We start from the raw sequence: 13,587 nt of genomic DNA, 5'->3' as shown, positions 1-13,587 counted from the left end.
CAATGTGGAATTCCAAATATTCGCTTCAATAGCAAATGTATTCCCTGAATGCATACTGCCATTTGCCTACAACATAATATCTCTGAAATTGGGAAATGAAATTATAATAAAAGATGCAAACGTGTCCCTTATTTACTACAAGAGGTTCCGATCTGGAGCACAGAACAGGAAATTTGAATTGAAAAAGATATAAAATGCAGGGACTAGAGATACCCAGGATACTTACGGAAACAAAGAACAGGCCCGATTTTCATACGCTGCTTCTCTTTATTATCACGTCTGGGTTCAAAGAAGGCTCACGACATTCCACCAAATGAGAGCAAGAAAGCACTCCTACTAGGCTGTGGGGCAACTTACCACATCCCTGTGTTCTCCTTCTTTAGGGGTAAGGATGATGGAGAGCAAAATGACTCCAAGGTAATGGTCAGGATAATGGGGATCTTTCAATGTTAGGGTCACATCTGTGGGCCTATGAGATAAAATATTAAGACTGTGAGCAGTTGTTAAGTGGATAAGCCAAAAATATGTTCTATATTGACAATTTATTATTTTTAAGAAGAAAGTCAATTTTGTCTTCTTTACTTTTCTGGTACAAATTCTGTTGCTATTGAAATATCATTAATACGGGTGCCTGGGTGGCTCAGTTGGTTAGGCGACTGCCTTCGGCTCAGGTCATGATCCTGGAGTCCCAGGATCGAGTCCCGCATCGGGCTCCCTGCTCGGCAGGGAGTCTGCTTCTCCCTCTGACCCTCCCCCCTCTCATGTGCTCTCTCTCTCTCATTCTTTCTCTCAAATAAATAAATAAAATCTTTTTTTAAAAAAAAATAAGTATCATTAATGTACTAAGTTATCCAATCAATTGTGGATCAGCTGGCAATACTTGGGTTCACTGCAGAAGTCTCAGTCCTTCCTGGGGTTCTAGAAGACCGAGAAACTATAACAGTATTGAGAAATCTATAAGTCCTTTTTTTAGGATCTCTAAACACACAGAAAGCAAAGCCAGCTATTTTCTATCAATTTGAGACTAACAAGTAAATGAGGGTCATTTACAGACCACTACATGATTTAGAGTAAACAGATGAGTGGGAAAAAGGGAAAAGATAAAATATAAAAAATAAAATATAATAGACATCATAGACACAATTTTAAAACAATGTGTTACTATTTTTAACAGACCCCATTGTTTAAAATAATGCTTCTGTATGTTTTGGCTGTTTAAACCTATGCCTAAACAATTTTTAGGTTCAGAAACACAAGGAAATCAATGCTTAAGGAGTTGGTGAATACTTAGAAAGCTTTAGAATTACGTAGTTTTGAGGAAGAGACTATGAATTACTCAGTATTACCCAGGTTCACTTCTACAAATAATACAAAACACACATTCAACTGACAATGGTTAGGTAATATCTCGTTTCCATATTTCAATTAAATAAATATTTTAATTTCAACAAATGCATGTTAAGTTTTATTGTATATAGGTATATATGATATATACATAAATATATTTTATATATAATTTGATTTGGTTCATTTTGCTGAACAAACAGGGGTTCATGCCCTCCGTAAACTTAAGGGACTGTGGAATATTCAATACTGAACTTAAATCTTTAAATGTTGGCAAATTAGGGATGTTCCCTTACTTGTTCAGTCACTTATTCTTTTCATTCATAAAACATATATTAAACACGTATGAAATACTACACACTGTGCTAAATTCTGGGCGAAAACCAAATGTCAAGATCAAAGATAATATCATTATCTTCAGGGAGCTTAATTAGTAAATGATACAGTCAGAGTCTAGTATCAGGGAGAAGGCTTGGTGAGGAAAGCTGGTCCAAATAAGAATTTTCAATCCTGTCTGCACATCAGAATCCACTGGGGAGCTTTAAAAAAGTGCACATTCCCTAATTCTACCCACGATGACCCCGGTTCTACAGATCAAGGGTGGGGAGTGGAAATTTATATTATTTGTAAAGCTCTTGGGTGATTTTCCCATACAACCAGGATTGACAACAGGAGATACTTTTTATTGCTAAGATGTTATAATACCAGGAGCCTCTTTCACATGATGCTTCATTTACCGAGTCAAGGAGTAATGTTATGAAAAAAAATGAACAGTTATCTGACGTCAGAGGTTTTAACTGAAACATGAAAAACTAGACTGATGATACAATGTTATAAGAGCTGTGATACAAATTGCTCCACTAGCAATTTAGTTACAACTAATCACTGTGGTTTGACAATTGGTTCCTTTTGTCTTGAGAAATTCATGTTAAGCATTATAGAATATATGTATATATTATACATACATATATGTTTTTACATGGGGTTACAGTTTGATTTGGTTCATTTTCCTCTAATGATTACATATAAAATTAATAGAAAAAACTTCATTACATTTTTATAATGATTACATGATAAAGATTTAAGAACATTTGCAATTGCTTTATGATGATTACCTATTGTTTCCTTTCAAAGTAAAATCGTAATGCATTATATAGTAGGATAAGTATTTATATGGCTACTACCATTATCCATTTATCTGTACCCAGGGACTATTGATTTATACATAGAATGTAATGGTATAGGGCGCCTGGGTGGCTCAGTTGGTTAAGCGACTGCCTTCAGCTCGGGTTATGATCCTGGAGTCCAGGGATCGAGTCCCATATCAGGCTCCCTGCTCAGCGGGGGGTCTGCTTCTCCCTCTGACTCTCTTCCCTCTCGTGCTCTCTGTCTCTCATTCTCTCTCTCAAATAAATAAAATCTTTAAAAAAAAAAAAAAAAGAATGTAATGGTATATACCAGCTAGTGATTTTGAAAAGCAGTAATTTGGGATGTTTATGTGGTTTTGAGAGGAAGGAATGATTAAATATATACAATAAGTAATGTGGCAAAATAAACACCAAATGCTTGTATATAATCTTTTTATTTTCTTAATCATCTCATATTTTTTCCATTTAAAGTTATTTTTCATCAATGATTTATCTTTAATAGAGAACAAGAGAAATTTATGCTCCGTGATTAAATCCAGCAATTTGCATAGCCTTTAACAGAAGTCTACAGAGAAAATAACTGTGGCCTTTATAAAAGAACGCCACAGTCCATTCTGGTTGGAGCTCAGTTTTCATGATAATGGACTACATAAAATACCATCTAGGGCACATCCTTCCTCGGTGGTGAGGGAGGGGAGCCAGCAATCACCTACGTTCTACCGTTAGTCAGCCTGCGCGAAGCTCTAGGTTGGAATGGAGGACATGCAGGAGGTACAGGAAAGTCTGCTCTTTTGTCCAGTCCATGACAAAAATGACTATTGAGAGACCAATAAACCGTCAAACGTGCTCAAACGTAGCTGACTATAATACATAAGGGGAGGGTTCTACTATTTCTATTTCATTTGTATTTAAAATATAAAGTAGTGATCCAGCCCATTACTCTGCTTTCTTGCATTCCACTTTTCCTGCCACATGATGTACATAATCAACTAAAACATCTTAAAACCATCAAAGATCTCACAGCTTCCTTTGCAATCTATCCCAGCATTGCTGGACCCTTTTAAGACATATTTTCCCTCTCTCTAGTATTAATTAATTCTAAGCTCCCAGTTGAAATGCATTTTTAAAAATATAAGCCCATAATTAGGTACGAGGAATGACTAATATTAGTAATAATTATATAACTTTACAAATAATCAAGCAATGATGAACTAATCTGAGAAAATACAACTAATCTTTCTCCATGTTTGAGTCACTCTTCGATAACATAGGATTACCAGTGATGGCAAAATTAGATTGTACTTGGGCTCAGGTGATAAGGGAATGGCTGTTTTTGAAGCAAGGTACACGTTTTATTTCCTATACAGTGACCTGATTCTTAAATTAATAATTTTGACTAACATAGATAATCTACTTTATGTCTCACCACAACCATACCAGACATGTGAAAAGTAAGGAATGTGTCTCTTATCTCTAGATTCCTGGAGCCTAGCACAGTGCTGGAAGACAAAGCAGGTGTCTAAGAAGTTTTCTGCTGAATAGTTGTTGTTGAATGAGATAGTCAAGGAAGACACTATTACTTCCACTGGGTAGATAAGAGAGACGAACTTGAAAAAGGCTGGCTAGCATGAAGGCTCACAACAATAAATGAGAGAACAGTGACTAGACCCCAGATCGGCTGACACTTTTTATTACACAGGTCCAGCTTCACAACAAGACATAGTGAGGGGCACCTGGGTGGCTCAGTCGTTAAGCATCTGTCTTTAGCTCAGATCATGATCTCCTGGGATTGAGCCCCGCATAGGGCTCCCTGCTCCACGGGGAGCCTGCTTCTCCCTCTCCCACTCCCCCTGCTTGTGTTCCCTCTCTTGCTGTCTCTCTCTCTGTCAAATAAATAAATAAATAAAATCTTAAAAAAAAAAGACGTAGTGATATTATAATGGTTCAAAAGTTACCTGTTTAACTCCAATTGTGTGAGATCCAGAAACGCCGAGCCCATAAAGTCATCTTGTAGTCCAAAATCATAGTCAAATACCTAAGAAGCCAAAGAGACAAGGCATTATTAGAAATAATTCCAATATAAGCTTTAAGTGAAAAATATCTCGATTATAAAATACTGGTTGTCTATGTCACCAAAAGCAATGAAACTTATTATTTATTTTTAAAAATTACTTTGTTTGAAATGTTAGGGTCTCACAAAATATTCAAAGGAAACTACCTTTAATTTTATACTTAAAATTTCTATTTTATATCAAATAGAACTTTAAGGAAGACGAATAACAAAATCAAATAAATATAGTAAATCATCAAAAATCTGAGGAACATAAGCTTAGAATATTTCCCCCATATTATTAGCATTACTGAAAGGAAAAATAAGTTGGTATGAAATTCAACAAATACGTCTTCCTCAGTGGGTTACTGGTGATGATAATATAATTCTAATCTCTTTGCATTTTTCAGGTCACTGAAGATGAATTCTCTGATATTATAGGAAAATTCTGTTTTAAATATACAAATAAGTAAAAACTGAGGTGTTGTTATTAAAGCATTTTGTAAAGTCATGTTAAGGTTAAGTCAAATCAAGTTTCTATCGTCACAAGCAAGGCTAGGAAATAATATTAACGTAACTACCAGCAACAAGCAGAAAGGAAAGAAAAGAATGTATTTCTTCCTTCTGTCAGAACTATTTATCCAGTATCTTCTCTATGCCTTTCATGCTTCTTATCCATACTATGATGAATAAGAAAGCAGCACCCCTGATCTCTTGCGACCTGCATTTAGGAGCTGAGATGGTCCATAAAAACCCAAATAGATAGATACATTTAGTGATGAGTGCTGTGGACACAAATGTCTAAGGGGGTGTGTTGGGAGCTGCTATTTTAGACTGGAGGTCCAGGAAGCCCTTTTGGAGGAAGTCTGCACCTAGGGACCGGAATAATCAGAAGGATTAAGCCAGTTTGGGAAGATCACTCCCAGGCAGGAGAAACAGCAGGTGATTAGCATATGCAAGGGTCATCCAGAAGCCAGTGTGGTTGAAGCAGACTGAGAAAGATGGACAGTGGAAGAAGGCTGGAGACACGGCTCAGGGCTAGATCAGTTAGGGCCATGTCCAAAAAACTCTAAGTAAATGGGAGTTGGCTAACTTCCAACCATTTATTAATTTTCTTACTCATTCATCTCCTCTGCCAATATTGATCAAGTATTCATTATGTATCAGACAATATGCTAGGTGCTGTGTAAGCAGTGGTGAGCAACCTGACATGGCCAATGCTTACAGTTTAGTGAGGGAGACAGATGCTAGAGAAGGAAGTGCACAGGTGATATGTAATTACCAGTTGTGTTAAGTGTTGTAAAGAACAGATTGTGAAAAGAATAAAAATAACAATGGAGATCAGGGAAAACTTTTAAGATGGAAGAAAGATGCTCCTAGATAAAGTTGGGGGCTGTGCTTCCTGACCTTTTCAAATAGAAAGTCTTTGTATTGTACACTGCAGGAAATGAGCATGGACAAGGAAGCCAGCTCTTGAATGGATGAACCAGGCCGTCGAACCCTCCAGGATGTGAGAATCCATTAGGCTGAGCGAATCCACAGCCCAGTACTCTGGTGCCCAAATCAGCACAACTGTGCTCAATAGTTAGAAAGCTTGAAGGAGAGGGAACAGTATGTACAGCAGCCTGAATTACTGGTTTTTCTCTAGACTAAGTATACTTCAAGTTAAACTTACTATGTAAAAAATTGATATTTAAACCAACAGATAAACACTTTGCATTACAAAAGCATTCTTAAATTTGAAGAGTCACAAGGGGATTTATTTAAGTGATAAATTCCCTTAATGCCTTCTAAATTATTCAATTTACAGTCATTTCACTTACATACAACCTTTCAGGAGTACATTTGTTATAGAAAGCACAGTGCTCCTGCAATAAATATTCTCCTTGATCAATTACACTTCTGAGTTCTAGTCATCTGCTCAGTGGCATATCACATGAGTATACTGCAACATCTCAGGCAAAGGACATGTCAGTGTCTGCAGGTGGCTGCAACAGGGTATTTTACAACATAAAATTTACACTAAAAATTAAATAAATTTCTTACGCAACCTCTTCTAACTGTATCACCCTAAAGCTTAAAATCTTGGGACTCTAGTGATAATGAGACCATCTGGAGTACATCCAGACATGTGAAGTGGAGAGCTGTGAATCCAGTGAACTGGCTAAAAGAAACATCCCAGCTGGGTGATGGAATATTTGAACTCTCTTTACTCTCGTGGTGAAAGTCTTTACTACAGTCCTAATGCTAGGTGCTTACTTTACTTCTCCTATTACTTAGCAAGCGCATCCATATGGGAAAGAATGGAACCACCAGAATCCATTCATTAATGAAATTATTAGTGATGCTACTTGGTTCTATGCTCTATAAACTACTTGTCAGAAGGAGCATTGCTGTAGGGGGAGTTCCAGAAATACAGAGCACAGAGAAGAGAGAAAATAGGGAAACGTACTCCCACTGCAATAAGAACATGCACAGTTAACACTGATTAATGTTTATTCAATATTTGCTATCCGTTAGGCACTGTTATCTATTAAACATGTTACGGAAATTTTTTTTTAAGATTTTATTTATTTATTTGTCAGAGAGAGAGAGAGTGTGAGAGCACAAGCAGGGGGAGGGGCAGGCAGAAGGAGAAGCAGACTCCCCACTGAGCCAGGAGCCCGACGTGGGGCTCCATCACAGGACCCTGGGATCATGACCTGAGCGGAAGGCAGACACTTAATTGACTGAGCCACCCGGGCACCCCTGCTTTGGAGATTTTTAAATTTATGTCTTACACAACTCAGTGAACAGGGTATTGTTGTGTCCATTTTTCAGACGAGAAATCCAAAGCTTGAAAAGTTTATGTTACTTCCCCCCAAAATTCAGGGCTTGGAAGAGGTCAGATTCAGATTCTATAGTACAGGATGCTCTGTTCAGCATAGAACATACTGAAATTTAACAAATACGACTTGGCCACCCACTGTGAGTGAAGTCCTGCAAATTCAGACATGAACAGTTTAGATGGGATCCTTGCTTTCACGGAGCCTCCCCTGGGAGAGGTGGAAACCTTAGGTAACATTAGATAAAAGTTGCTCGGGCTCCGTTAACACCTCTCTTCATTCTCACGTGAGTTTAGAACAACACGTGTTTTATTCTAATCAATGAATTTATTTAACATCTCGATTCAATTGTCTTCCAAGAAAAATTGCATCAGGGAGTACACTAGCTAAAATGCTTTTGGGATATAAGTAACAGAAAACTCAACTCCCATGAATGGGAATTTGTTAGCTCAGATGACTGAAATGCCCATAGGTGCTTATGACTTCAGGGGAGTTTTCAACTGCCAGTTCAAAAGATTCCTATATCTATTCATTCAGTTACTTGAGAAATATTTGGTCAGGATCTGTAATGTGCCAAATGTTGTTCCAGGCACTGGAAATACGGCAGTGAATGGGACAAAGTCTCTGATTTCTTGGGGCTTACATATGGGCAGGGTATAGACAATAAACAAATGCATGTTAGGTAGTAATAAGTGTCATGGAGAAAAATATCTCAGAGTATGGGAGTGATGAGAAATGCTATTTACAGAAGATGTTTAGGAGGACAATCAGAGAGAGTGGCATTCGAATAAAGAGGCATAATGAGAATAGGATATGGAAAGGGATCCAGATCACATAATGTGACCCAAGATATAAGATTCTACTCAAATATGTCCATAACTCATTTTCATACCCAGGAAGCTTCAAAATACTCATTTCACTATACAAGAATAATTAAACTCTGAATTATAGTATTGACATTGTAAAACAAAGAAAATAAAACCTAACTGCGGCCATTGCGATTAGTCATCTTTAGTGGAAAAAAGTTAAGTTGCATAATTGCTGGGTGGACATAGGAAACACTGAGTCCCTCTAAGTCTCTCTCACCTATAAAATGGGGATAAGGATAGTTACTTGTCAGGTATTGTGAGGTTTACATGAGATAAAGTAGGCCTGGCACCTAGCATGGTGCTTAAGAAATTGTAGTTATTATTATGATGAGAAGATGTGACCACAGATTCCATCTTCCCAAGACTCAATAACTTCCTATGTTCTCTGCCTATAAACCAAAAGCAAGTGTGGTCACACTTGTTTATTTCCTTGTTTTGTTTTGCTATTGATTTTTGTTGTTGTTGTCTAAAACAGTTGAGATTCTTGATTCATGCATTTAGGAAGTATTATTGAACCATACAAAACAAAATGTCTAAGATAATATAAGCATCTAACTTTGGAATAATTTGGTTTGGGTGCTGTGTAGGTTAGGGCTAGAAACATTTTCATTCCAACTACTCAGTTGTTTCCATTTAAAAGTCTAGAAAAGTGGCTCCCTACCCAAGCAGTGCATCAGAATAACCTGCTGTGTTTTAAAAATACAGAAGATTGGACTCTACCTCAGAGGTCCTGAATCAAAGTCTTTAGGGAAGACACTTGAATAAAAAAAAAAGAACCACAAACAAAAATAAAACAAACAAAAAAAAACCCTTTATGGATAATTCTGATGTACAGCCAGAGTTGATGATCATTGGTATATGACATTCTTTTAGGGCCCTTAAGACCTAGTGAGAAATAATTTTGTATAAGATAGCAATATGGTCTTTAATTTGAACCATGTTTAAGGATTTCTTTTTTTGAGAGAGAGAGAGAAAGTGCATGTGCGAGCATGGGGGCAGGGGCAGGGGGAGAGGGAGAGAATCTTCGAGCAGACTTCCCGCTGAGCACAGAGCCATGCAAGACTGTTCTCACCACCTTGAGATCGTGACCTGAGCTGAAATCAAGAGTCATATGCTTAACCAACTGAGGCACCCTGGCACCTCAAGGACTTTCCGATTTCAAATCTTAAACTTGTATAGATAGGAGTTACTTAAGGAATTGTCAATTTTGGTAAAATAACAGTCTTAGAAACAGTAATCTGACCCCCAAACAGAATCACCTTCCTAATTACCAAAAACTTTCTATTATTTAGAAAAGACTCCAATCTAATACCCAGATTTCTAGCCTATGATTAGGCCAAACAAGTAGCAATTTACACAAACATTTCCCCTTTCTATTATTTTTCTCTCTTCTACTGTAACTCTGGGGGTTCACTGTGTACCTTGGATAATAGTGTCAGTGAGATGAAAATCGAGAATTTAATTCAATTCAACTGAAATGGACGCTGAATTTACCCTATTCTCTAAGATGTGTGCCGGAGCATCCCTGTGGCAGGCTCCAGTGGCTCTTGCCTCAGTTAATAGCATTGCATTTAGGGTGGCTCAGTTGGTTAAGCCTCTGCCTTCGGCTCAGGTCATGATCCCAGGGTCCTGGGGTCAAGCCCCATGTTGGGCTCCCTGCTCAGCGGGAGCTTACTTCTCCCTCTCCCTCTGCCCTCCCCTCCCTACTTGTGCTCTCTCACTCACTCTCTCTCTCAAATAAAATCTTTAAGAAAATAGCATTGAATTTAAACCCCCAGCCTCTACTACTACCTTATAAATATATTTCAAGTCTATTCCTATAAACTTGTTTTCACCTGCCCTTACTAAGAAGTCATTTGGAGCAGAAGGAATATTCTCATTAAAATTAAAATCTACATGAACTCCAACCAATTGGAAAGTATGTTATTATTTATTTTGTGTCTAGTTTTTTTTAAATGACAGTTCCAAGATTTTTTTTGGAAAAAAAATCTATTTTTTCTAGAATTGGTAAAAGCACTGCAACTTTAATGCAATTTTATAACCTTGGCTCAGAACTGACTTTTGTTTCCCTTGGTAATCCTTACATTGATAGAAATCAGATTACAGGGTACACACGGACTTCTTTTTCCTTTAACTGTAGACGGGAGGGTTGTAGACAATATTTTCTAACCATCCAGTACATGGATGCATTTTCGTATCACCTGTCACTATAGAATCAGTTCATCCCTAAGAGATCTTTCAGGCAAGATTAATCTCCCAGCATGGAGGATATAGGCATCATATCAAAATCAAGTCAGTCAATCACACAAGGCTGTGTAGAGACAATGAAAAGAATGCAGTGTTCATGAAATTCTAGTAACTCAAAATATTTCCGCCAATGTATTTTGTTTAGGTCTCTGTGTGTGTAAGGTTAGGCAAAAAGTAGATAGCATAAAAAATGGAAAAAATAAAGCAAAAAGTTAGAGATTTTTCTCAAAAGAAGCCCTAGCATTTTACAGAAAATGAAAATCAAGTGAAAAATAGGAAAGCATATTTAAAAGCATAAAATAGTACATAAAAATATTGTCATTTTATGTTTGTACACATAGTATTTGGGAAGCCAGTGTGATTCCTACTTAATCATTTTTCTTATGTAGAAATGTACAAAAGTGGCAAATACTTTACAATTCACTGTTTTTTTCTGTACGGTGAAAGCTAAGTTGTAGCTATATGATGTCGTACTTTGAAAACTCAAAGTGATAAACAAACAAAAAAATAAAAACAACATTTGGGGTCTCTCTCCTAGCTTCTTAGCTTATAGCGTGGCATCAGCCAAGGCCTTTGGCCTGCACACTGTATCACTGTCTCCATGACAGTAGAAGGATATGCACGTACACATTCTTGCTCTCTCAGACCACAACAAAAGTTTTTGCCACCATTTTGTGTGTGTGTGTGTGTGTGTGTGTGTGTACGTCAGATTTTAGTTTGTTTTTGAGCCTACTGTGATATTCTTTTTCAAACATGCATTTTGACATTTTGATTTCTACAGAGATGAATACTCATTCTTGAGCACAAGAGAATAGCGAAAGGACCTAACCAACATCTAATGTAATTTTGGGAAGTTCATTTTGTAACCCTTTCAAAGACTGGAGATCCACCTGGTTCTGTTGTAGAGTAATAGCCCAGTAAAGAAACAGATCCACAGTAAAAGTAATTAAAAATAAATCTTTTTCTTTCCATGATTTTTCTCTTACGGGACCTTAAACAAGATGCAAGTGGTCCAGTGCAATCCTTACTAACACCTGCTTTCTTTCCTCTCCTGTCCACTGTCCCCGTGGTTACAAATGCTCTAACTCATCTCTTCCAAACCTCCCCAGAAATAAAATTTCCTTTACATTCCACTTGTCTTTTTTTTTTAATTCCTTTTTCATCTTCTATCTCAGTTTTTTATTATGAAGGTATTTTCTTTTTTCTCATGCAGATATTTCTTTCTCTCTGGAAGTGGGGAGCAGGAAAGAAAAATACCTCAGACCTGGAGATCTTCCCTTTGGTGGGAGGAGGATTGGCTGCGAATATTCCCACATTAATAATTCTTACGCCATCACACATTGTATATTAAAAGATAGTTCAGGAATGTTATTTAATTGATTTTCTTTAGCCAATGTCCACTTGAGACTATTTCTTATGCAAATACAGATCTATTCTCCCATAATGTCTTCTAGAAACTTATCAACTGTGTACTTAGGAAATTTTCTTTTCGTTGATCTTATAAACTGTTTTGCTATGATTTTTTTTTAAGGCTAGTCAAGTGCAATAGTGAGAAGGGGGAAAGAGTAGAATAAGGAGTTCAACCTGTAACTGACTGTGAACAATCAATTGAGAGAACTCACTACACCTTTGGACCAACCAGTTCTGCTATGATTTTAATAAAATCTTGATTATTATTTTTCTTTCTGTGGAAAAGAGAAAGAGCTGGAGGCAATATGAATGAAGAGTTGATGGGAAGGAGGATGCCTAGAGATTGCTTAACGAATGATTATGTGAGATTTTTGGTTCATGCGCCATTCGTGACAAGAGAGAGAAAAGGAGGAGGCATGTGGTTATTACGGTAAAAGTAGAAAAAAGTTTGGCCATTGAAGGGATAGTCAGAACATAGGAGCCACAAACAGCGTGGAGATATGAATTAGATACAGAAAAAATATCTAGAGATACGGATTAAAGATAATTTAGATAGGGAAATAAAACAAGGAATTAGGGTTGCAACGATCTCCTTAAGTTCTTTTTTTTTTTTTTTAAACTACATCAAGTGAGGGGAAAGACTCTTTTTTCCCCCCATTTTTGGTAATATGATAGGGACAGGAAATCCACCCCCCTTTTTTATCTTTACCCTTCTCATCTGCCAAGGAAAATATATTTTTGCAACCTGTAATGGCAGATCCCCTGATAGAGTTCTTGAACAGAAAGGCTGGGTTCTGTGTAAGTTTTCCTTCTTGCTAGATTTCACAGTGACTTGTTTTCTAAATTCCCAGAGTGCACTGAGTCAGTTAACTGCACCAAACAGGAGAAGACTGACTTCATAATCCTCCTAAATGACTGGCAATAGAACTGTGCTGAAGAAAAATGCTCCCCAGCTTCCTCTCCCCTCGCGGTCTCCTCTCTGTCACACCATCAACAGATGAAAGTTGCGCAGAGCAGAATTTATCTCTGGTGAAAAATCTCATCAGTCAGGGAGACATGATAGAAAACCATTAAACAGGGAGTTTTATGTCATTGCATTAGGGGAAAACATAACTGGCTCACCTTGATATACAAGGGTTCCCTCAGATGTTCAACAAGAATGCAAGCTTTCTCCTCCCACACAGGATTGAGGTTCTTGTGTATTATTTTACTTCTAAAAACTTCTTTTCCTCCAATTTTAAACTTCACGTATGGATCACTTGTCCCTGTTAAAGAGATAGAGATTAATTCATGTTAGTCACACTATTTGCTGGGAAGCAAGAGATTAGCTCATTTAAACATCAGGAAGTATTTAAAGGAATCAAAGTTTAAAAAAGCTTATCACATGGGAAAATAAAAGTTAAATGTTTTTTCCCAAATTTTTCCTTAAATTTTAAAGTGACAGTAAATATTAATAATAATTATTATATCTAAGTAATAATAATACTAATTATTATTATTGTATCTTCTGATCTTAATTCTGTAACCCTATCCTGGTATTTAAAAACCTCTATTTCATACTGCATATGTAAATTTAATTCATATTATAAACAAAAGAGATTATTCTGACATTTCTCTTGGTATCACCCAGTCAACTATAAAAAGATGATCCATGATCTTGACTGATTTAACTAGTTTTAGACTTATATATGCTG

General features: G+C 36.9%; 1 protein-coding gene across 16 annotated transcripts in view; it reads right to left on the bottom strand.

Moving 5' to 3' along the window:
• The window catches only part of MCTP1 (multiple C2 and transmembrane domain containing 1), a 494,794-nt gene that overhangs the window by 220,443 nt on the left and 260,764 nt on the right, over window positions 1–13,587 (bottom strand). For all 16 annotated transcript variants that reach the window (XM_081826561.1, XM_081826545.1, XM_081826553.1 and 13 more), the window contains exons 3-5: window positions 13,016–13,158; window positions 4,448–4,527; window positions 358–469 (exon numbers count right to left, since the gene is read on the bottom strand). In XM_081826561.1, the coding sequence (XP_081682687.1) occupies window positions 358–469; window positions 4,448–4,527; window positions 13,016–13,158 (335 nt within the window). The remainder of the gene's footprint in view (window positions 1–357; window positions 470–4,447; window positions 4,528–13,015; window positions 13,159–13,587) is intronic.

This window comes from Leptonychotes weddellii, chromosome 7 (genome assembly GCF_054177405.1).
Source record: "Leptonychotes weddellii isolate Sample4059 chromosome 7, ASM5417740v2, whole genome shotgun sequence".
NCBI lineage: Eukaryota > Metazoa > Chordata > Mammalia > Carnivora > Phocidae > Leptonychotes > Leptonychotes weddellii.
The sequence above is the reverse complement of the archived record's forward strand: the minus strand, read 5'-3'. Positions and strand labels throughout refer to the sequence as shown.